Source organism: Bos grunniens, chromosome 19, assembly GCF_055505025.1.
Source record: "Bos grunniens cultivar Pamir isolate PY7600 chromosome 19, Bosgru_T2T1.0, whole genome shotgun sequence".
NCBI lineage: Eukaryota > Metazoa > Chordata > Mammalia > Artiodactyla > Bovidae > Bos > Bos grunniens.
Window position 1 is genome coordinate 53,951,983 of NC_141183.1, and position 23,814 is coordinate 53,975,796.

The 23,814-nt window shown below is 44.0% G+C and overlaps 1 protein-coding gene across 28 annotated transcripts in view; it reads left to right on the forward strand.

Moving 5' to 3' along the window:
* Nucleotides 1-23,509, forward strand: part of TEX14 (testis expressed 14, intercellular bridge forming factor) — a 150,175-nt gene extending 126,666 nt beyond the window's left edge. For 18 of the 28 annotated variants that reach the window (XM_086360649.1, XM_086360669.1, XM_086360660.1 and 15 more), the window contains 12 exons: nt 3,279-3,360; nt 7,127-7,189; nt 7,709-7,836; nt 8,844-9,052; nt 10,281-10,377; nt 11,732-11,806; nt 14,671-14,748; nt 15,698-15,797; nt 19,349-19,441; nt 21,352-21,461; nt 22,674-22,725; nt 23,144-23,509. In XM_086360649.1, coding sequence (XP_086216775.1) covers nt 3,279-3,360; nt 7,127-7,189; nt 7,709-7,836; nt 8,844-9,052; nt 10,281-10,377; nt 11,732-11,806; nt 14,671-14,748; nt 15,698-15,797; nt 19,349-19,441; nt 21,352-21,461; nt 22,674-22,725; nt 23,144-23,180 — 1,124 coding nt within the window. In that variant the 3' untranslated portion in view covers nt 23,181-23,509. Of the gene's footprint in view, nt 1-3,278; nt 3,361-7,126; nt 7,190-7,708; nt 7,837-8,843; nt 9,053-10,280; nt 10,378-11,731; nt 11,807-14,670; nt 14,749-15,697; nt 15,798-19,348; nt 19,442-21,351; nt 21,505-22,673; nt 22,726-23,143 lie in introns of all 28 variants that reach the window. The other 10 variants (XM_086360656.1, XM_086360672.1, XM_086360668.1 and 7 more) reach the window with 3 other exon arrangements.
* Nucleotides 23,510-23,814: the final 305 nt, after the last annotated feature.

Genomic DNA, 23,814 nt, shown 5'->3' on the forward strand with positions numbered 1-23,814 from the left:
CATACTCCAGCTTGCGTCTCTAACCCGATTCAGGCCTCCTTCACAGTTGCAAGCATTTTAAGAAGCTGTAAGCTTTTAGATTAACAGTTAATTTCTCAGGAAAATATGTATGTGAAGTTCCCAAACCTAGGTCTCTGGCCCCTCAAGTTCTTTGTGTGGAGCCTCTGCCCATGATCACTCACTCTCTGTGTGAGCCTGACCTGTGCATGGCCACTTCACTTGTGTTTGAAAGTGGGGTGAGTAGGAGAGAGAAATTATGGAGCAGGCAGATCAGAAAACCATGGCTAGTTGGCTGCAAACATCTGAAGTATGTGGAAAAGCCTCTGATTTCTACTCCGTTTCCTCCTTTTAGCCCTTCTCTTCCTGCTTTCCCACTATGGCTCTGATATGCATCCTCTCCATACCAGGCAGTACAACGGAGGTAACAGTTGGATACACACTGGGTTCCACACACAGTTCTGCTGCTGATTTTTTTTCTGCATGACCTTTGGCATCTTGGGCATGTCATTCTACCCCAGGGCCCCACCTTTCCTTCGTATAAAATAAAAGAGAGAGTTAGATTCTCAAATCTCTAACTTCCCCTCCAGCTCTGCATTGTGCTTATTAGAAATTCATTTATGATTGCTAGGGCGTTTGAAGCGAGTAGCAAGAAGGAGAAACGTGATGCTTCTCCACTGGTGGGGTTTCAGTGTCTTCAGTTCGGTTCAGTTCAGTCACTCAGTCATGTCTGACTCTTTGTGACCCCATGGACTGCAGCACACCAGGCCTCCCTGTCCATCACCAAGTCCCAGAGCTTGCTCAAATTCATGTCCATCGAGTTGGTGACGCCATCCAACCATCTCACCTTCTCTTGTCCCCGTTTCCTCCCTCCTTCAATCTTTCCCAGTATCAGGGTCTTTTCTAGTGAGTCAGCTCTTTGCATCAGGTGGCCAAAGTATTACAGTTTCAGCCTCAGCATCAGTCCTTCCAATGAATATTCAGGAATGATTTGCTTTAGGATTGACTGGTTGGACCTCCTTGCTCACCAAGGGACTCTCAAGAGTCTCCTCCAACACCACAGTTCAAAAGCATCAATTCTTTGATGCTCAGCTTTCTTTATAGTCCAACTTTCACATCCATACATGACCACTGGACTACTGGAAAAACCATAGCTTTGACTAGATGGACCTTTGCTGGCAAAGTAATGTCTCTGCTTTTTAATATGCTATCTAGGTTGGTCATAACTTTTCTTCCAAGAAGCAAGCATCTTTTAATTTCATGACTGCAGTCACCATCTGCAATGATTTTGGGCCCCCCCCCAAAATAAAGTCTATCACTGTTTCCACTGTTTCCCCATCTATTTGCCATGAAGTGATGGGACCAGATGCCATGATCTTAGTTTTCCGAATGTTGAGTTTTAAGCCAATGTTTTGACTCTCCTCTCTCACTTTTATCAACAGGCTTTTTAGTTCTTTGCTTTCTGCCATAAGGGTGGTGTCATCTGCATATCTGAGGTTATTGATATTTCTCCCAATCTTGATTCTAGCTTGTGCTTCATCTAGTCCAGCATTTCACATGATGTACTCTACACAGAAGTTAAATAATCAGGGTGACAATATACAGCCTTGACATACTCCTTTTCCTATTTGGAACCAGTCTGTTGTTCCACATCCGGTTCTAACTGTTGCTTCTTGACCTGCATACAGATTTCTCAGGAGGCAGGTCAGGTGGTCTGGTATTCCCATCTCTTTCAGAATTTTCTGCAGTTTATTGTGATCCACACAGTCAAAGGCTTTGGCATAGTCAATAAAGCAGATGTTTTTCTGGAACTCTCTTGCTTTTTCGATGATCTAGTGGATGTTGGCAATTTGATCTCTGGTTCCTCTGCCTTTTCTAAATCCAGCTTAAACATCTGGAAGGTCATGGTTCACATATTGCTGAAGCCTGGCTTGGAGAATTTTGAGCATTACTTCACTAGCGTGAGATGAGTGCCGTTATGGGGTAATTTGAACATTCTTTGGCATTGCCTTTCTTTGGAATTGGAATGAAAACTGACCTTTTCCAGTCCTGTGGCCACTGCTGAATTTTCCAAATTTGCTGGCATATTGAGCGTAGCATTTTCACAGCATCATCTTTTAGGATTTGAAATAGCTCAACTGGAATTCCATCACCTCCACTAGCTTTGTGCGTAGTGATGCTTCCTAAGACCCACTTGATTGCGCATTCCACGATGTCTGGCTCTAGGTGAGTGATCGCATCATCGTGACTATCTGGGTCATGAAGGTCTTTTTTGTACAGCTTTTGGTGTATTCTTGCCACCTCTTCTTCATATCTTCTGCTTCTGTTAGGTCCATACCATTTCTGTCCTTCACTGTGTCTATCTTTGCATGAAATGTTCCCTTGGTGTCTCTAATTACTTGAAGAGATCTCTAGTCTTTCCTATTCTGTTTTCCTCTATTTCTTTGCATTGATCGCTGAGGAAGGCTTTCATATCTCTCCTTGCTATTCTTTGGAACTCTGCATTCAAATGGTTTTATCAGTATCTTGGCTTTTGCTAAAGGTGGTACTTTTCTAGTGGGCCTGCCATTGCCTACCAGGCCACCTTCTGGACCTAAAGAATGGCAGGGGGATCATGAGCATTTGCCAATAGGGCAGGCTAGCCTGCGTGTCCACTTCTCCATAAACCAGAGCTGTATAATGTGGGAAGGAAAATTGGATACTGGTCCTGTGTGCCCAGAGGCCTACAAAGTATCTTCCTGAGAATTGGGGAGAACTTGAGATGCTTGAGGCCAAGGAGAACAGAAGACAGTTGAATTAGCTCATTAGTACTCAGGACCCCACCCCCAGTCTTTAAGTGGTGTTTGGTGGCCAAGAGACACAGTTAGCATCCTGGGAATGCCCAGCTAATGCTCTTTTCTGCTTGGAATCTTCAATGAACAAACAGTTCTTGGTTTCAACGCCCCCTGGTGTCTGTTGACAGGAATCAGGTCAGTTTGCCTTCCTGAAAAGACAAAACACCATTTGTCTCCGGAAGTAACTGTGCGGCTATAACTGAAAAGCCAGTAAATGGCTTGATTGTATTCTGAGTGTCAGAATATAGTTGTCCCCTCTGAGCAAGGAAAATAAACTTTCAGAGCAAAAACCTCTTCTACAGTACTCAATCCAAGCCCAATTAGGAAACACTTTGTTTATGTAGATTATTTATTATTCTAGACCAGACCAAGAAAACTCCAGAGAATGAAAATCATAATCTGGGTTTGCAAAAATTTATTAAAAATGCGTTTACTTTATTCTTTCAGGTGAAGAAAAGTTCCAAATGAGAAAAAACCTTGGAAAGAACTCTGAAATTTTGACCAAGTCTCAATTCCAACCTATACGAAGGTATATGCCATTATTTTATTCACAGTTTCAGACTCATAGAAGTAATGTTAATTGATGGTTCAGTTCAGTTCAGTTCAGTCACTCAGTCGTGTCCAACTCTTTGTGACCCCATGAATTGCAGCATGCCAGGCCTCCCTCCATCACCAACTCCCGGAGTTCACTCAAACTCACGTCCATCGAGTCAGTGATGCCATCCAGCCATCTCATCCTCTGTTGTCCCCTTCTCCTCCTGCCCCCAGTCCCTCCCAGCATCAGAGTCTTTTCCAACGAGCCAACTCTTCGCATGAGGTGGCCAAAGTACTGGGGTTTCAGCTTTAGCATCATTCCTTCCAAAGAACACCCAGGGCTGATCTCCTTTAGAATGGGCTGGTTGGATCTCCTTGCAGTCTAAGGGACTCTCAAGAGTCTTCTACAACACCACAGTTCAAAAGCATCAATTCTTTGGAGCTCAGCTTTCTTCACAGTCCAACTCTCACATCCATACATGACCACTGGGAAAACTATAGCCTTGACTAGACGGACCTTTGTTGGCAAAGTAATGTCTCTGCTTTTGAATATGCTATCTAGGTTGGTCATAACTTTCCTTCCAAGGAGTAAGCGTCTTTTAATTTCATGGTTGCAATCACCATCTGCAGTGATTTTGGAGCCCAAAAAAAAGTCTGACAGTGTTTCCACTGTTTCCCCATCTATTTGCCATGAAGTGATGGGACTGGATGTCATGATCTTAGTTTTCTGAATGTTGAGCTTTAAGCCAACTTTTTCACTCTCCTCTTTCACTTTCATCAAGAGGCTTTTGAGTTCCTCTTCACTTTCTGCCATAAGGGTGGTGTCATCTGCATATCTGAGGTTATTGATATTTTTCCCAGCAATCTTGATTCCAGCTTGTGCTTCTTCCAGCCCAGCGTTTTTCATGATGTACTCTGCATATCAGTTAAATAATCAGGGTGACAATATACAGCCTTGACATACTCCTTTTCCTATTTGGAACCAGTCTGTTGTTCCATGTCCAGTTCTAACTGTTGCTGCCTGACCTGCATACAGATTTCTCAGGAGGCAGGTCAGGTGGTCTGGTATTCCCATCTCTTTCAGAATTTTCCACAGTTTCTTGTGATCCACACAGTCAAAGGCTTTGGCATAGTCAATAAAGCAGAAATAGATGTTTTTCTGGGACTCTCTTGCTTTTTCGATGATCTAGTGGATGTTGGCAATTTGATCTCTGGTTCCTCTGCCTTTTCTAAAACCAGCTTGAACATCTGGAAGTTCACAGTTCATGTACTGCTGAAGCCTGGCTTGGAGAATTTTGAGCATTACTTTACTAGTGTGTGAGATGAGTGCAATTGTGTGGTAGTTTGAGCATTCTTTGGCATTGCCTTTCTTTGGGATTGGAATGAAAACTGACCTTTTCCAGTCCTGTGGCCACTGCTGAATTTTCCAAATTAGCTGGCATATTGAATGCAGCACTTTCACAGCATCATCTTTCAGGATTTGAAATAGCTCAACTGGAATTCTATCACCTCCACTAGCTTTGTTCGTAGTGATGCTTTCTAAGGCCCACTTGACTTTGCACTCCAGGATGTCTGGCTCTAGGTGAGTGATCACACCATCGTGATTATCTGGGTTGTGAAGATCTTTTTTGTACAGTTCTTCTGTGTATTCTTGCTACCTCGTCTTAATATCTTCTGCTTCTGTTAGGTCCATACCATTTCTGTCTTTTATCGAGCCCATCTTTGCATGAAATGTTCCCTTGGTATCTCAATGCCCCATATTTATATGTTGCTCTTCTTCAAATATAATAGCCACCATGTTATAACAATAAGCTTTAGGCAGCTTAGATTTGTTAGGACTTGTTCAGCAGAATTGTGAAGGGTCATGAAAAGGAGCTGTCATCTGTATCCAGATCTTGACTTTGCTTTTCTAACTGTACGACCTTGGTCAAATTTCTCTTCTAGTTGTGTGTGTGTGTTAGTTGCTCATTTGTGTCCAACTCTGTGGCCCCATGGACTGTAGCCTTTCAGGTTCCTTTGTCCATGGAATTCTCCAGGCAAGAATATTGGAGTGGGTAGCCTTTCCCTTCTCCGGGGATCTTACCAACCAGGGATCAAATCCAGGTCTCCTGCATTGCAGGCGGATTCTTTACCGTCTGAGCCACCAGGGAAGCCCAAGAATACTGGAGTGTGTAGCCTATCCCTTCTCCAGTGGATCTTCCTGACCCAGGAATCGAATTGGGGTCTCCTGCATTGCAGGCGAATTCTTTACCAGCTGAGCTACTTAATGTATGTAGCACACAGCCCCCAGATTCTAGTGACTTACAACAACAAAAACTGCTTTCGTGTCCATGTTCCATGTCCATCAGGGATTGGCCAGAAGTGTTGTGTGCTGTATTACTTTCTCTCAGAAATCCACAGTGCGGGAGACTCCATCTTTATGCTTCCTTTCTTGCTGAGGCAGGAAAAAGAGAACATAGTGAATTGTGCACTGGACTTTTAAAAGTTTCTGCCCCAAAGTGAATCACATCACTTTCACTTCCATTTCACTGGTTAAAGCAAGCAATATGGTCATTTATGTAAATTAGGAGGACCAGAAAGCACTGTCCTATGTTGTGCTCAGAAGAAGAAATATTTTTTGAATGAATTAATAGTCACAACCCAATCCAAAATCCATTCTCTTTCCTTTATACCACTGGTCTCAAAGCGATTGCTACAAAGATTATAAATATGGGAACATTTGGGAGGATTTAGCATGAGATCTTGGAGAAGGAAATGGCAGCCCACTCCAGTGTTCTTGCCTGGAGAATCCCAGGGACGGGGGAGCCTGGTGGGCTGCCGTCTATGGGGTCGCACAGAGTCAGACATGACTGAAGTGACTTAGTAGCAATAGCAGCAACAGCATGAGATATGGCTTATAGTTTGTGTTTTGAGTATTGAAAATGTATCTTAAATATTGGTTAAAATAGAAACAAGTCAACTTTGTCTTCAGAATTCTTTTCTAGCCTTTCTTTGACACAAGCCTTTCTTGGCCTCCCCTGATCCTCCATGCCAGGAAGCTGCCTCACAGTTGGTGAGGTCCCGTGGCTGTGCCTCTTGCTCCAAGCTCCATCCCCAGCAAAGTACTCCATTGACTTCCTCAGGAGCTTGCTCAGCTAGTAGCATCATAGGCTGATTTCAGGTGGGCTGACCTTTCAGTTCAGTTCAGTTCAGTCGCTCAGTCCTGTCCAACTCTTTGCGACCCCATGGACTGCAGCACGCCAGGCCTCCCTGTCCATCACCAACTCCCAGAGCTTACTCAGACTCATGTCCATTGAGTCAGTGATGCCATCCAACCATCTCATCCTCTGTCGTCCCCTTTTCCTCCCGCCTTCAATCTTTCGCAGCATCAGGGTCTTTTCCAGTAAGTCAGTTCTTCACATCAGGTGCCAAAGTATTGGAGTTTCAGCTTCAGCATCAGTCCTTCCAATGAATATTCAGGACTGATTTCCTTTAGAATGGATTGGTTGGATCTCCTTGCAGTCCAAGGGACTCTCAAGAATCTTCTCCAACACCACAGCTCTAAAGCATCGAGAGTATTTATTTAGTCTCTGAAGAGGAAACAGAGGCCCAGATATGCGTGTGCACATGTGGCTCATCAGTAGCAGAGTTAGTATTGGAGCCCTCCCTTTTCACTCTGGGCTCAGTGTCCTTCCCACGGCCTCTCACACTGCCCTTGGCCCACGTTGTTGCACTCTGCTGACAGAAGATTTATGTCATCTTCTCACTTTCTCTCTTAACAGTCCTGAAGGCGAACAAGATGAGACATTAAAGGAGCCACCAAAGGAATCGAAAGAGAAAGATATGTATGGCCACCAGAAATTACTTAAGGATTCTGTGCAAAGTCTTGGTTTTAGGGAAATGGTGTTTTCTTATTTGTAAGAGTTTCTGTGTTCTTCTATTTTTATGTATACATGTAACGTGAGCCTGTTTCTCCTTTCACCAAAAAGCTGCTGTGATGATGCGATCTAAATTGATAGCATCTTACAATCAAGGGAATACAGTGATAATAAGAATATAATCTTATACTTAAGGTAGATTAAATCTGTTTCCCACATTAATATACTTTGACCTTTGGGGTTTATTTTTAGCTGCTGAGATATGTTTGAAGTTAGTATCTCTTTCTAAGATATTCTCTGATACTCTCTTTAAGATATCTTAAGTATCTTATAGATATCTTATGGATATTCTGAAGTATTCTCTGATTTTGGCCTCTTGCCAAATAAAGATTTTTGTGAAGAGCATCTTTAAAAAGTACCTCTTAGGAATATAGAGTTTGATTTTTCTAAGCATCTCCCAGTAACTCTGTGCTTTTAATACTTTAGATCATTGACAGACATTCAGGACCTGTCTAGTATCTCCTGTGAACACGACGGTTCTTTCAAGGAAGTCTCATGCAAAACACCCAAAATAAACCACGCACCTACTAGTGTCAGTACCCCGCTCAGCCCAGGTACTCTCTCACAGGGGGATGTTCTGGGAGGGGAACTAACAGCCCCCGTCTCACTGGCTGTGGGAAGCCAGGCTGTGGGCGCAGACCCGCAGATGGGTGTTTCCTCACAGTGCAGAGGGGTTTCTTTAGGGCCAGAGTGGAAGGGGATAATCCCATGGGAGGCCAGGTGGTGATGGTGATGGTGGTGGTGATTAGCTATTGTTGTTATTGTTCAGTCGCTCAGTCGTATCTGACTCTTTGCGACCCCATGGACTGCAGCACACCAGGCTTCCCTGTCCTTCACTGTCTCTTGGAGTTTGCTCAAACTCATGTCCATTGAATTGGTGATGCCATCCAACCAGCTATAAGGAGATTTTTTTTATTCTAGCAATAGAGACATGTGAATGCCAAGTCTACTTTGTACTTGAAGCACTGTTGAATTTTGGGCAAATACATTGGGTTCTCTACAAGGGCTTCCCTGGTGGCTCAGCTGGTAAAGAATCTGGCTGCAATGCAGGAGACCCAGGTTCCATCCCTGTGTTGGGAAGATCCCCTGGAAAAGGAAATACCAACCCACTCTAGTATTCTTGCCTGGAAAATCCCATGGACAGAGGAGCCACATGGGGTCACAAAGAGTTGGACATAACTGAGTGATTAACACTTCCACTTTCACATTGGATTTTTTATAGAGTTAGTAACTTAAAACAGTATCTTGTACTTAAGAATACGTAGTTTGAGTCCTGTAACCGCATACAGCCAGCATCAAATACCCTCTCTTTAGTGTCCTTATTTTCAGTTTATTTGTGGTTCAGATAATCTCCCTTTATTTTGATGGCCAAGTTTAGAGACTATCATTTTGTATACCTTGTGGAGGTTTGTCTCAAATCAGTGATTATTTCAGTTATTGACAATTTGGGAAATTCCTATTATAGATACAGAGTTTTATGGGTTTTGTGTGTGTGTGTGTTATTGTTCTTTTTAAATAATGTAAAGTATTCAGACACTGACTGCCCTCTTTTCTACAACAGGGTCACTTTCTTCAGTTGCTAGTCAGTATAAGGACTGCCTTGAGAGTATCCCATTTCAGGATACTAAAACAGGATCTACCTCGTGCGGGACCAGTCAAGAATCTACTCAGACTTTGTCTGATAAATTTACAAGTGTCCGAGAGAAAGCAAAGAGCCTAGATTCCCTTCTTACTTCCTCTGAAGTTCTCCCTGCTAGACTGACTAATCTTGTAAGTATATAGACTGTGCGTTGCACCCTCATGGAGTGATTCCAAAGGTGTCAGTGATCAAAAGGTCAAGGTTTCTCCATATCTATTTTACAGAGAAAGGAAGAAATAAGCTGGATCCTCCCCAGGCTTCCCTGGGGCTCCTTTCTGATCTGTACTCTAGACTGGATCCTGGGCTTTTGTACCCTTTCCTCTCCCCACCCCACCAGAGATAATGTTTGGCGATTTCTCTAAAGAGCCAGCCTCTGCCATAGCTTATGATGCTACCTTCATCTGCACTGTTCTTTCAGTCTAACCATATTTTACATTCTGCTTCTTCCTTGAAGCCTCCTCTGGTTAGTTCTCAGAGAGTTCTGATTGATCTGTACCTTGTTCCTGAACCAGTAATCTGCAGTAAAAACACTTACTGGTGCCTTCTCCTTGCTTCCTCCCCTTTCCCGTGCTGTTTGCTTGTTTCCCTCTCGCTTTCCTTCATATTTCACATGTAGTCCTTTCAGGAAAACTACAAGTTCCTTACTCGGTACTGCTCATTAAAAATCCGTTGTCTAACCATAGTGTCGCTTCCCTGGTGGCTCAAAGATAAAGAATCCACCTGCTGATGCAGGCGATGCGAGTTTGATCTCCGGGTCAGGAAAATCCCTTAGAGAAGGAAATGGCAACCCACTCCAGTATTCTTGCCTGGGCAATCCCATGGACAGAGAAGCCTGGAGGGCTACAGTCCATGGATTTGCAAAAGAGCTGGACACGACTTAGTGAATAAACAACAAACAGACCATTCTATGGGCAGACTGATTACTTGTTTGGCCCTCAGTGAAAAAACCACTCTCATCTTCTTTGGGCATTTGACTCACAAAAAGCCTCATTCTGAAGTAGGGAATTTAAAAATTGTATGCTTTTGTTCAATGTACTGTCAATAGGGCAGGTTCTAAGGGCCAGGCACTATGCCAGGCCCTCTAATAGGCATCCAAAAGTGAATTAAAAAAGTCCCTGCCCTGAAGGAGCTCAGAGCCTAGTGAGAGGGACTCAGTAAAAACTGAGTGCTGTGGAGGCAAAGAAGGGTGGGAAGCTTCCAAGAGAAGGTGACATTTGAATGAGTTTGACTCGATCAACAAAACAAGTGGCTTCGTCCATGAATGATACACAAGCTTAATTTTGGAAATGACTGAGCTTAACATGCCTTTTTAGCTTAATAATGTGTGTGTAAATTACCACGTTTATGTCTTATTTATAGAAAAGATTGCCTGCCTTTACTGGGGCTGGTTCCTCCAGCATTGCTAAGGCGCCTGACACATCACGCTGTGCCACTCAGAGAAGGAGCCTGCCGAAAGGTACCCTGTGTTCAGTATTAAAATATAAGCTCATAATTAGTAAGCCCATTTAAGAGAGCCTTCATCTCATCTTTGATGCTATAGTAGGTTTCAACAAAACTGCTATTTCCCCCGATTATACAAATTAAACATACTTGTTATCAAAAACTTGGAGATTAAAGAAGAGCTTAAGGGACTTTCTTGGAGATTAAAGAAGAGCTTAAGGGACTTCCCTGGTGGTCCAGTAGCTAAGACGCTCCCAAGGTAGGGGCCCAGGCTCAATCCCTGGTCAGGGAACTAGATGCCACGTGTCATAACTGAGTGTTTGCATGCAGCAACTAAATATCCCACATGCTGCAACTAAGATTTGGTGCAGCCAAATAAATAATTTTTTTTCAAAGAACTTAAAAGAGAAAACTACCACCATTCTAGCATCATTTTTTAACTTGTACTATTTTGGTACCTATCTTTTTTATGTTTTTAGAACTATACCCCTCCATATATTTATTTATTTATACACACACACACACACACACACATATTTAGCATAGCTAACATGGTATATCAGCTCTGGCTGCTGCTTTTTCTTCAGTGATATATTTTAGAATTTCCACTTGACAGTAAAAATTATTCATAAGTATAGACTGCATACTAGTCCATTCTATATATGTTGCCTAACCGTGCTTTCATATTGAAAATTCATGTTGTTTTCTAATTTTTGCTCTTCAGAAATCTTTATCTGAACCTCTGGTCTTTCTTTAGGATAGAGTCTTAGAAGACAATTTTCAGATCAAAGGGTCTGAGAGTTTTAACCGCTCTTAAGGCCTTTGCTCCACTAATCTTGTTGTCTTGTGTCTTTGGTATAAGTCTTAGAATTTCCCTCAAGGGAATAGAGTTATTTCAAGCTGTGCTGAGGGGTCTTGGTTACTGTTACAATTGATCCCTTAGGTGAAGGTCCAAAGTATGGTCTCCCATATCCCCTGGCTGGGTAATCTACACAGAAAGACCCCCACTTTGTGTTTTATTCATTTTGACGGGTCTGGAGCTTCTTTATTCCTCCAGCCGCCTTGGTCCAAATTGGACCCCTGGCCTTTTAGTAAGAATTTATACCTCACCTACCCCAAAGATCCTTGGAGAGGGCCACAGGTCAAGTGGTACTGAGGTGAGCAGGGAGGTAAGAGAGGGTTTAGAGGAAAAGCGAGCGTAAAGCCATTCACATATGAAGTCTCAATAGGACTATTCATGTAAGAGGATTTCTCCTTGTCTTAGCTTGTTTCATCCTTGAGAAATTCTAAGTCAAATCCGTATGGAAGCCTAGCAAGTCTAGTTCAGGTCCAGGAAGGTGTTCAGTCACTTTCCCTTTATCTTTCTTAAGAACTCGTAGAAGCCATCTCTCAACATCACATCGATGAGCTACCACCACCGTCTCAGGAGCTGCTTGACGAAATCGGTAAGGCACGCACAGTCCAGAATATCCTTCCTGGCCCTGCTTGCTGTGGTCACGGACCATGTATGGGGCTTTGTTTCAGGTGTGAGCACTAGTGCAGAAGGCCCTGTGAAGGTCTGCTTGGATGGACAGGATTCAGGAGGGGGCAGTTTTCCAATGATAGGCCTCAGACTACTACTAAAGCCTGGCCAGCATATGTGGCCTGTGTCTGTGGTCATGTTGTTCCTTAAGGGTCTACGGTAGTGATTCTAAGAGGGAATAACAACATCCAAGTGGTTTATCATGATGAACTTCTTTTATTAAAGGAATTCTCACCTCCCTTTTGAACCAAACTAGCTATACTTCAGCGCTACTGAATTCTGGCATCTCGGGCCAAAACATCCTGTGCTTTCCATTCTGCCATTAGCAGGAGATTTTAAAGTATTGGCATTGTGGAAGAATCCCTTTCCTGAGGGCAGGGAAGTCAGTGGCACAAGATCTAATGACACCAGAATTTTTCATTTGAGGCAGAGACTGAGGGACACCCACTCAATTTTAGTTGCAGCTGACCCGTGGGCCCTGCCCAGCTGAGCTGCTGCTGGGGTAAACGGAGCAGGTGTTAGAAGCGTTTGGGCCCGGTGCTTTGTTTCCCCAGGCAGGGAGGACTGACTGCTCTCTTCTTGACAGCCTAGCTGACCTCACTCTCAGAGGGTACATTTCATCAGGCCTCTGATGGTCCAGTTCTTAGTATAGGACCAGTAGGGGGTCTCCTGAGGGGCATCTCTCGGTTTTCAGGATCTCTGAAGTCTGGTGTCTCATCAGGAAGAGAGAGGTGAATGAGGCCTCACCTGGTCTGACTCAGTGGACAGATATGGTCTAGGCTGCCCAACCCCTAACCCCCGGCTGCTGGCCTTGTGAACTTGGGTGAAGGCGGTCAGACCTGCCAGAACCTTCCCTGGCGTCTTTCTCTTTCTGCAGTCACAGGCCCTTGTTGCCCCGCCACAGCCCTCCCCAGTGCCACAGGGCTGTGGGCTCAGGCTCTCGGCTCTCACCCCACTCCAGCTTTCGTCCTCTGGAACCCACTATGGCACCCTTGCAAATTCCTCCTCTCCAGTTGCTGTCCTTCATGTAATAATGGAACTGCTGCTGGTGAGAGGAGTGGCCACCCCCACGTGTCCTGCTCTCGGTGCCGTCTGGTTTCTGGCCATGGGTGAGGACGGCAGTTGCAGGCTCCTGTGCAGTGTGACCTCAGTGATGCCCTTCCTCTGGGTCCTGCTCTCTCCCTGCTGTCCGCATGTGGACCGCCCCCGCATCTCGGCAGCTGTCACAGGCTTCCTCCTGGGCCCCAGCCTCTTGGCACTGCTGTATCCCAGTGTGCTCTGCAGAAACTCCCCCTCATTTCACCTATGGTAATTTTCTGGGCCAGGTTTTTAGACGATGTCTTATACTTTGAGATGGGTCGGTAATTTTCCAGAAAGATAAAGGGCAGAGGGCACCTGAGTAGTTTCTCCTAATAATGGGTGTGCCTACCTGATTATTGCTTATCATCATTGTCATCATTTCCTCTCAGGAGAGCTGTGGGGAGTGACCTGCTCCTTTGAAGGGCACTTATGCAAAGCTCCAGGCTTCTGTCCAGGGCCTCAAGCAGGGGGTCGTTTAGAATCCTCTAAGATCAGCAAGGACTACTTTAACAAGGATAACAATAACAAGGATTTTTAAGTTTCAGATTATATTACATGAGCTTTATGGGGCCCCTTAGTGCCCAGAAGCTGCCAGATAGGGCTTGCTTCCTGACTTGCTAGAAGAGAGAAACTTGTGCCCACACACAGCAGGGCCAGTGAGCCTGGGGACCCATCTGTGCTGCCTCCCAGCTGTCTCTCTGCTGGGCTCTGGGGAACACTTTGAGGAAAGGGAGGACCTAACACTTGTGAAGCAGTATACTGAGTTTAGGAGATGCTTGTCTTGGTCTAGTGGTCAATTCTTTAGGAATTGTAAATTATATTCTTTGCGAGAGTATATAAAATAGAGATTAAGAGCATAAACCTTAGAATTAGACTGCCTGTACTCAAATCCTAATTCCATCACATTACTATCTAATTCCTTTACCTTTCTTTTAATTTATTTTTTAATTGAAGGATAGTTGCTTTACAGAATTTTGTTGTTTTCTGTCAAACCTCAACGTGAATCAGCCATAGGTATAATATATCCCCTCTCTTTTGGGATTTCTTTTCCTTTCTTTACCTTAATTTGCTCATCTGTCAAACAGGAATAACAATAATATGATCAATCTCATAGGGTTGTTGTGAAGATTAATTCAATATATTAATCTTGAATTAAGGAGATTAGCAGTTCTAGTGGTAAAGAACCCGCCTGTCAATGTAGGTAGACGTAAGAGACACGAATTCAGTTCCTGTGTTGGGAAGCTCCCTTGGAGTAGGAAATGGCAGCCCACTCTAGTATTCTTGTCTGGAAAATTCCATGGACCAGGGAGCCTGGCAGGCTATATAGTCCATGGGGTCACACAGAGTTGGACACGATTAAGCATGCATGCAGGAAGGAATCTTGAATTAATGTATACAGATTGGAAATAGTACCTGCTCTGCAAGTGCTACCTATCATGATCATCATTTTTACGTTTGTGTTTAGTGTTACATGGGATTGAATATAGTGGTTCTCAAGTGCCATTAGGCATCAGACTCATCTGGAGGGCTAGGTAAAACATCCACACCCCCAGAGTTTCTGATTCAGTAGTCTGAGGTGAGGCCTGAGAATCTGCATATATAACAAGTTCTCAGTTGATACTGAGGCTGTGGGTCTGAGAGCTACTCTTTGAGAACCACTACCCCAGAGGATGACGTGACATGCAGATCTGTTTTATGTTGTGACAGAGCACCTGAAGGGGCAGCAGGTCTCATCCACAGCCTTGGATGAGAACACAGCAAGTCGTCCGGGCAGCACTGCAAATGGTAAGCCAGATCCTCAGATCTTTTTCGGGCTGCTCAGGTGGCTCAGTGGTAAAGAATCCACCTGCCAATGCAGGGGACACAGAAGTTGTTGGTTTGATCCCTGAGTCAAGAAGATACGCTGGAGGAGGAAATGGCAACCTACTCTAGCATTCTTGCCTGGAGAGTCCCATGGACAGAGGAGCCTGGCAGGCTGCAGTCCACGGGGTCGCAAAGAATTGGATATGATCTTTTCACCAGGTTTTGCTGTAACTGTCCTTGGCAGCATAGTGGTACACCTGGGGGTGTGGACTTTGAAGTCAGGCACACTCCACTTCAGTTCTGACTCCATGGCTTATTTTGGTCTGACAAACTGTTTTATATCCCTGAGCCTCAGTTATCCTCATTTGTCAAACGAGAGTGATAACTCCACCTAATGGTGTTCATGCACAGTGCCTGGTACGTTGTAAGATAGTTAGCAAGCGTTAGTCTCCTTCCTCTCATAGAACTTCTGGCAGGATGAAATGGGAAAGCATATGTAAAATGCCTGGCATACACTAAAGGGCTCTACCCTTCCCCACCCAAATTCTTTCCCTGGCTTCAATGTGGAAACATCTAACAAGTGGGAAGAGGGTGGTCCCCCGAAATAAATCTGTACAACTTGTTTTCTGGGTCTCTTGCGGCCTCTTTTATGTGCCATTTCTTTCCTCTGTCTCTCTTGAGCCTTGGCATAGGAACGCTTTCCTGTAGTTTCACCTGGCAGAGAGCTCCCCAGACCTCCAAAGCAGCTGCTGTGGATACGGGCACCCTGCAGATTGCCACCTGGCCCCCTGCTCTTCTGGGCAGAAGGGAACTCGTGCTTTGTAGACTTCAGGGTCCACTGATTAGCCTTCGTTTTTTTGCACTCCATTTTAAGGCAGGTTTTCTCAAAAAAACTTTTTTTGCTCTAATAAAGTCTTTCAACTGTTTCTAGATCAAAGGCATTTAGAAGAACAAGAAACTCACAGTAATAAAGAAGACAGCAGTATGCTTTGGACCAAAGAAACCCAGGATCTAGAAGAGGACACAGAGAGGTAACAGAAAAAGCTAGATTTTTTTTTAAGGGTTTAGAAAACTGTAGTGTTAATTTATGTTAGTTTTTCTTCTGATATTGACAAATTAGGAAAAAAGGGTCTTTTTTTCATGTTATCCTTATAGCCCCTATTCCTAAAAGTTTTTTTTTTTTTTTTACCAAGTTTTTAATTGTGGTAAAATACATACAACATAAACATTTTAAGTGTACAATTCAGTAGTGCTAAGTATATTCACAGTGTTGTGCAACTGATCTTTTTCATCCTGCAAAACTGAAACTCTGTACCCATTAAACAACAACTCCCCATTTCCTCCTCCCCTCATTCCCTAGCAACCACAGTTCTACTCTCTTTATCTGAATTGGACCACTCTTGATACCTCCTGTAGGTGAAATCATGCCGTTGTTGTTGTCTTGTCACTGGCTTATCTCAGTTAGCACAATGTCCTCAAGGTTCATCCATGTAGCATGTCAGAATTTCCTTTCTTCTTAAGACTGAATTCCATTGAGAGGGTGTGTACGTGTATCACATTTTGTTTATCCACTCATCTGCTGGTGGATACTAGGTTGCTTCCACCTTTTCACTGTCTTGAGTAATGCTGCTGCGAATGTGAGTATACAAATACCTTTTCAAGATGCCCTGCTTTCGTTTCTTTTGGATATATATATATGCAGGAGTGGTATTGCTGGATCATATGATAAATCTATTTTTATTTTTTTGAGGAAATGCCATCCCGTTTTCTGCAGCAGCTGCACCATTTTACATTCCCACAAACAGTGCAAAAGGGTTCCAGTTTCTCTACATCCTTACCAATACTTATTATCTTTTTTATAATTTATTGTTAATTGGAGGATAATTGCTTTATTATTATTATTATTATTCTTTTGTTAGTAGCCATCCTAATGGGTGTGAGGTGGTATCTTATTGTGGTTTTGATTTGCATTTCTCTAATGATTAGTGATGTTGAGCATCTTTTTGAATGTGGATGGCCATTTATGTATCTTCTTTGGAGAAGTTGCCCAGTTTTAAAATAGGATTATTTGTTTTTTTTTTCCTCATCAAGTTGTTTTTTGTTTTGGTTTTTACTTCATTTTGTGAGGCAAACATAGGTTTCAATTTCTTTCAAAACATTTAGTTAAAGAGAATTTTTAGGTCTTCCTAGCCAAATAAGAAAAGATGGGGGCAGTGATCCAGACAGTTCAGTCTAAAAACACAAGTTTCCCTCAAGGGACCCAATTCTGTTCTTGACTTGGAGCTCTCCTTGGACCTGCATTGCAAGGTAAACCACCTCAGCTCAACTTCTCTAGCTTTGTCCAAGCTGTCAAACTTTGTCCCAAACTCAGGGCCAGGACTGGGGGGAGGTGAAGGCAACACCCTCCATGGGGACAAAATTGAAGGAGGCACCAAGAAACTCAGAAGTCAAGAAAGTACTATTTTAATGCCGTATTTGTAAAAATCAATACTAATGCAAAAAAAAAAAAAAACCATATTTTGATGAACAGAATATTTACATTTTAAAGGAAGAGAGGCTATGAATCTGCACTTAACACCACTTGCCTCAGTCTCCTCCTGGCCCAGCAGATACCTGGGGAAGCCATGCAGAATACTTTCAGCTGCAAACATTAGAAAAATACACTTAAAAATACCACTCCTGTTTAGATGATTTTGTCTCACCAGCGGTTGGCAGGGCTTGGCTGATGTAGAATCAGTGATGCCTCTGGAGACTTAGGCTCTTCTGATCTTTCTGCTCTGCCAGACATAGCATGTTGGCTTTTGTTTTCAGACTTGTCAGCTTTTGGACAAGGTGGCTTCTGTGCCCATTCTAGGCAGAAATAAGAGGGGAGGGCAAGAGTCTAGCCCACTCTGTGCTTGTTTATCCAGAAAGCAAAAAAAATTTTCCTAGAAGCCCTTTTCAGCAGATGATATCTTCTTGGCCAGATAGGACACATGGCCACCCTTGGTTGCCAGGGAGACTGGAAATTGAGTTTTTAGCTTTCAGCTGCTATAGAAGAGGAAGGTAAGGGAGGAGAGGGTTATGAACAACTTTTGGGTAGTGAATCCCGTTTCTGTCACACTCTTCAGGGGCTAAACTATTCTTTACAAAGAAGGAAAAGAGAGAGACCTGGATGGGAAGGTCTTATGAGGAGACCAGAGCCCTGGGACGTGAGAGGAAGGAGGGAGAGGGTTTTTTTGAGTGGGGAGACAGAGAAGACAAAGAGGCAAAGGAGGAGGCAAGCTTTTGTCTGTGATGTCTGCTGTAACTCCATTCATTCCTTCTCTCCAGTGCATCTTCAGTAAAAATCTATGCCTTTATTTAAGGCAAGAGGAGAGTATCCCAAGAAGGCTGAGTTACATTCAGTTATACAAATACAAACTGCTTTGCACATGATCAAAAGTTAGCTACTGTTATCACTGCCTCCTCCTTTTCCCGAAGGGCTGGCTGTGCTGGCCACAGGTAGATGGCCATAGCTGCTCAGTCATCTCAGTCCTGCACCAAGCCAGAGTGGAAGATATTTTTTTCAGACAGTTGGGACTTTTCAGGCCTCTGAAAACACATTATCCTCATCCTGTAGCCTCAGAGGCAGTTCTTAATCTGGAAAACTTGCTGGAATGAGTGTGCAGTTCTAGCCTCAGGTGGAAGTTGACGTAATGACCTAGAATTGAGACAGAGTCTAGATTGCACTTTGGGAGGCAGTGATATTGTGGGTGCTGAGGCTTTAAAAAAAAAAATAATTTATTTTTGGCTACACTGGATATTCGTTGCTGTGCACACGGGCTCTCTCTGGTTGCGGGAGCAGGGGCTCCTCTTTGTGGTGCTCAGGCTTCTTACTGCCGTGGCTTCTCTTGTTGTGGAGCACAGGTTCAGGTGTGTGGGCTTCAGTAGTTGAGGTGCGTGGGTTTAGTTGCTCTGTGGCATATGGGATCTTCTCGGACCAGGGATCGAACCTGTGTCCCCTGCATTGGCAGGTGGATTCTTTTCTGTGTCTGTACTTACGCTTGTGAGTGCCCGCTGAGTTGCTTCAGTCGTGTCCGACTCTGCGACCCTATGGACTGTAGCCCCCCAGAGGCTCCTCTGTCTGTGGGATTTTCCAGGCAAGAATACTGGACTGGGCTGCCATGCCTTCCTCCGTGAGATCCTCCCGACCCAGGGATCAAACCCGTGTCTCTTACGTCTTTGGCATTGGCAGACAGGTTCTTTACCACTAGTTCCAGCTGGGAAGCCTGTGTGTGCTTATAAACAACAGAAATTTATTTCTCACTGTTCTGGAGGCTGGAGGTCTAAGATCAGGTTTGAGGCAGGTAGGTGGCATAACCACTGTACCGGTAACAGGGAAGTCCCGGGGCTGAGGCTTTTTGTCAAGAGCCTGAAGGAGGGTCCTGGTGCGCATTTACATGGGCTCTCAGTGACCTCCACAGCTCAGTGCGGTCTCACCGAGCTCTCGTTTTCTCATGTGTGCAGTGTGAAGGTCCTTTCCTGCTCTAGAGGGCATGTCTCCTTGTCAGGGGAGAGGGGGAGTGGTCGCTGTCTCATTCTCTTCCTTTGCCTTGGACAGAGCTCACTCTACACTCGACGAGGACCTGGAGAGATGGCTGCAGCCCCCTGAGGACAGCACACAGCTACCAGATCTGCCCAAGGGCCCGGCAAGGTTCTTGTTCTCCACCAGGGCATCCTTTCCTTCTTTCTCAGGAAGGGGGATGAGATTTTAGTTTTGCGCTTTTTTTTTTTTAACAGATTTTATTATTTCTTTAGAAAGTACAGCAACTTCTTGGAGAATGAATGTTTGGCCAGGGTATTATGTCACTGTAGATAAGCCGGCCCCACCTCCTGCCTGCGCCTCTCCCTCCAGCCACCTACCGTGCTCCCAATGCTGACTAGCAGATTGATATCAGAACAGAGAGAGGCCTCTAAAATTGCTGTATCTTGGCCCTGTCACCTTCAACATTTTCATCGGTCATTTGAATTAAATCAGAAAATGCGTGCTTATCAAATTTTTAGATAACACGGTCTAAGGATGAATGGTAATGTGATGGGTGATAGACTGTGTATTCAAAATGATCTTGACAGGTGGGAATGTTAAATTTCTCTGCAAGATGAAGGTGAGCGTTTGGATCCAAAAGTATTGAATGTGAGAGGGCTGATCTAATAGAGAATTTTTTGACCAGAAGCTCGTACTCAACTGTAATTTCATTGAAAATGGGAAATACGTCTTATTTTTATATGCCAAGCATTTAACATGCATTTTGAGACATGGTAAGAATTCAAGACATTCTCCTTGAAGAAGGCATGGACAGGGACTCCCTGAGACCTCAGTTTGATATGGTTGCTAAAAAGGTCTATGCTGCACTAACACTGAACAGGCAGAAAATGTACTGTCCAGATCAAGGTGACGTCTCAGACTGGCTAGAGGCTCCTAGAGCTCCTCGAACTCTGGTCACTGTGGGGCTCCTGGTGGGGTGTCATATTTTAAAAGGGACAGTCACAAACAGAAGATGGTGGCCACAGAACAGCTAGATGTCTGGAAACCTTGTCATATGAGAACAGCTAAAGTTGCTGGGGAGGCTCAGTCTGAGAAAAGCATATGGGATAGAGAATTAGATAGCTGTTCCCGAATACCCAAAATACTGTAAAGCGAACAGAGTCAGCTCACTCTCCTCTGCCCCGAAGGACAGAGCTACTGACTAGAAACTGCAGAGCAAAAGACGTTTGTTCAATAAAGTACAAGTTTTCTAGTAGCCACAGCAATCAGAAAGAGAAAACAGCTGCCTTTACTTTAACAGCAGCCCCTCCCACCCAGGCATAAGGGGGATGACTCTGGTCCAGGGCATCTGGACGGAGGTAAGAGATAACCTCCTCCAACTTTAGAGCCTGTGATTCTACTGGTGATGAGAGGTTAGGAAGAAAAAAATCCTTTTCTTCCTAGCTGGCTTTACTTTCTCTCTCACTTTGCATATTTTGTTTTGAATATCCACCAAGTGAAAGCAAGAAAAGTCCCTATACTATATCAGTTTGATTCTGCCATCATCTGTTCTGAGCTCTTGAGGTGCAGAGCCATAGGAGATCTCTGCCCTTAGGGAACTTAGAGCTGAGTTGGGGAGATGGTTTCTGCTTACTAGTCTGACAGATGTGGTCTTCAATTGTTAGATCCTGCAATTAGATATTTCACTTGAGAGTTTCAGGAAATGAAGATAAGGTAACAAAATATATGTGGTTGTAAAAAGGACATCAGTTACAACATAAATGAAATGTTTGTTTCCTTTGAGACGATATAGCCTAGTGGTTGAGAGCAGAGTCCTGAGTCAGACTTTCTGGGTTGACCTCAGCTCTAGGACGTACTGGGCATGTAATTCAACCTCTTTGTACCTCAGTTTTCTCACCGCTGTACTACTTTACACAGTTGTGATGAGAATTAAATGTGTTAATATACATTACAGCACTTGGACACAGAGGGAACCCACACAATTAGTGCTAGCTATTGCTGTATTTCCTTGGGAGCACAGTCTTCTCCCTCTGGCCTTTGTGCACATGATTTAATGACCAAAATCATTGTCATTGAAGGGAGGCAAGCAGCAAAGATCAAGAAGTTGGTGAAAAGAAGCGGAAGGGGGAAGAAAGCACGAAGCCAGAGAAAAGGAAACCGGAGAGCTTTTTAGGGACTTCTGAAGAAGGTGTGAAGGTCATTATAATGTAACCCGGAGTCCTTGGGCTTCAGTGAGCATCAGAGTTATTTACAAATATTTCCCAGATGCTGTATACAGTCCTCCTACACTTTGCCCCTATAGTTCAGCCCAGGTTTTCTATTAATTGCCAATTATGTCTTCATCACAAAACAGTAATGACATCCAATTTTATTTCTAAATCAAGTCTTCAGCTAGTCTCATCATCCACATATACTGTCTGGAAAGATGTTTTGCTCCTAATGTATCTTCAAAAAAGTTCTAGATTTATCTCACGGAGAGGCTAAATAAGAATCCAATAAGAAATCATAAATTGTGGAATTTAACTGGTGCCTACAAGTAATGTGAGAAATATAAATTAACCTTAATTTCAAAACTTTTGATAGAGCTCTAAGGGACCATCTGCAAATGGTGCCTTCCTACATTTAATATCCTCCTACTCAGGAAGTTACGGTCATTAATTCTTTGAGATCACCTGGTACCTCTTTCATCCCTTCCCCAGTCCATTCTCATTCTCCCTCTGACCTGTATGAACTGAATCTGCTGGGCTTGCTGGTCAGCCGGCTCCCTGTTGGCCAGTGAGAGGCCCTCGCAGATCAGAGGGCTGACGAGTAGCTGGATGTTACTTGCCCGCCTGACTACGGCCTCTGCGCCTCGTGTCCGTGTGGAAATGGTGTCCCTCCACAGCTTCTGTCCCGTCCTTCCACTTCTGGCTTGCACAGGGTCCCAGTAACTGTCCTGCCCTGCCGCTGCTCTCCCCAGCCCCTTCAGACTTAGGGGTGACAAGGCTTCCCACTGCTGCTGGTCACTGGATGCTTTGCCATCCCTTGTTTGCACCCTTAACTCCAACACCTCTGTAAGCAGGCACTTCATGAAAGGGCCTGGGGATACATTCTGTTTCCTCCAGGACCCTGACTGTGTGAGCATTTAGCTAGTACTGAATTCACTGAGAACATGATGGAGGGACCCTGTGAAATTAGCATTATTGGTATGTGTTGATATGACAGGGAGCTGTAGGATATTAGGAGTGGAAGCCCAGTAATTGTTTTTAGACATATTTCATCTCTGTAGAAGCAAACAGTTGTTGGAGGTAAAACAGTCCACCCTAAACTGGAGAGAGTACTAGTGGGACTTCTGAACGCTGGCATCCTTTGATCCAAAGAATAATCAAGTTGTTTTTTCTTCCTCCTATATTTCATCAAGAGGAACTAAAACCCTGTTTTTGGAAGCGACTGGGTTGGTCTGAACCATCCAGGTAATGAGATACCAGATGTTTGTAAGTCAGAGCCCACTGTTTACAGACAATACGAACAGACTTTAAACATTTACCAGTATCTAAATAAACATTAATGACAAAGGCTTGAATTCAGAGTTGCTCAGTTTTGAAATGCTAATGTTTAAAATTAATTAAAACAGAAGGGGAAACATGCCAACTTGGATTACGGAATTGGCAGTCAGCACAAGAAGGTTCTGGGTGGAGGGAGCACAGAAGACGCTGCTGTCCCTTGCTTTGCGGGCATTTCGCATTTCCAGGACACACTAGTTTATCATAAGCTCTTTTGATGATAAAGATCAAAGTTTCTTTCCCTTGAATTCAGTTGAATAGAAAGAGGCTGTTGTTTGTGTCTTTAAAAAGCATACACACCAACTTGAAACTCCCTTTTTTCATTCAGGATAATCGTGTTGGATCAGAGTGACTTGTCAGACTGACCGGAAGTGGACTCTAGGTGGACTCCTGGCCTGAGTCTGAGTGCCCTGCTCGTGAGCTCCCTTCTTCCCTCGTCTGCTGCGGTCACTATTAGGGCAGTGGGTCTGCAGCTCACACTTTGTTCAGCTTCCACTATAGACAGAATGGCTTGTTTGTTTGCAGCACATTTAACCATTTGTTTTCAGCCAGATTTCTGAAAAGTAAAAGGTGTTTTGATTGTAAAACTTTCTCATTGTGCCCCGAATGGCATTTGGTTTTTTTGATACAGATTTCCAAAAACTTTAAATTCATGTTATATCTAATAAAACGTTTCCTTTTAATACCAGTTAAATTTCACTTGTAAGATATATTTCTTCTTTAAAAATTGTTTATTTATTTATTTATTTTTGGCTCTGCTAGGTCTTCGTTGCTGCGGGCTTCCCCTACCTGTGGTGAGCGGAGACTACTCTCCGAGTGCTCAGATTTCTCACTGTGATGGCTTCTCTTGTAGAGTGTGGGCTCTAGTCGCGCAGGCTCAGTAGTCATGGCGCACGGGCTTAGTTGCTCTGCAGCAAGTGGGATCTTCTCAGACCAGGGTTCAAACCTATGCCTCCTGCACTGGCAGACAGGTTCTTTACCACTGAGCCACCAGCAAAG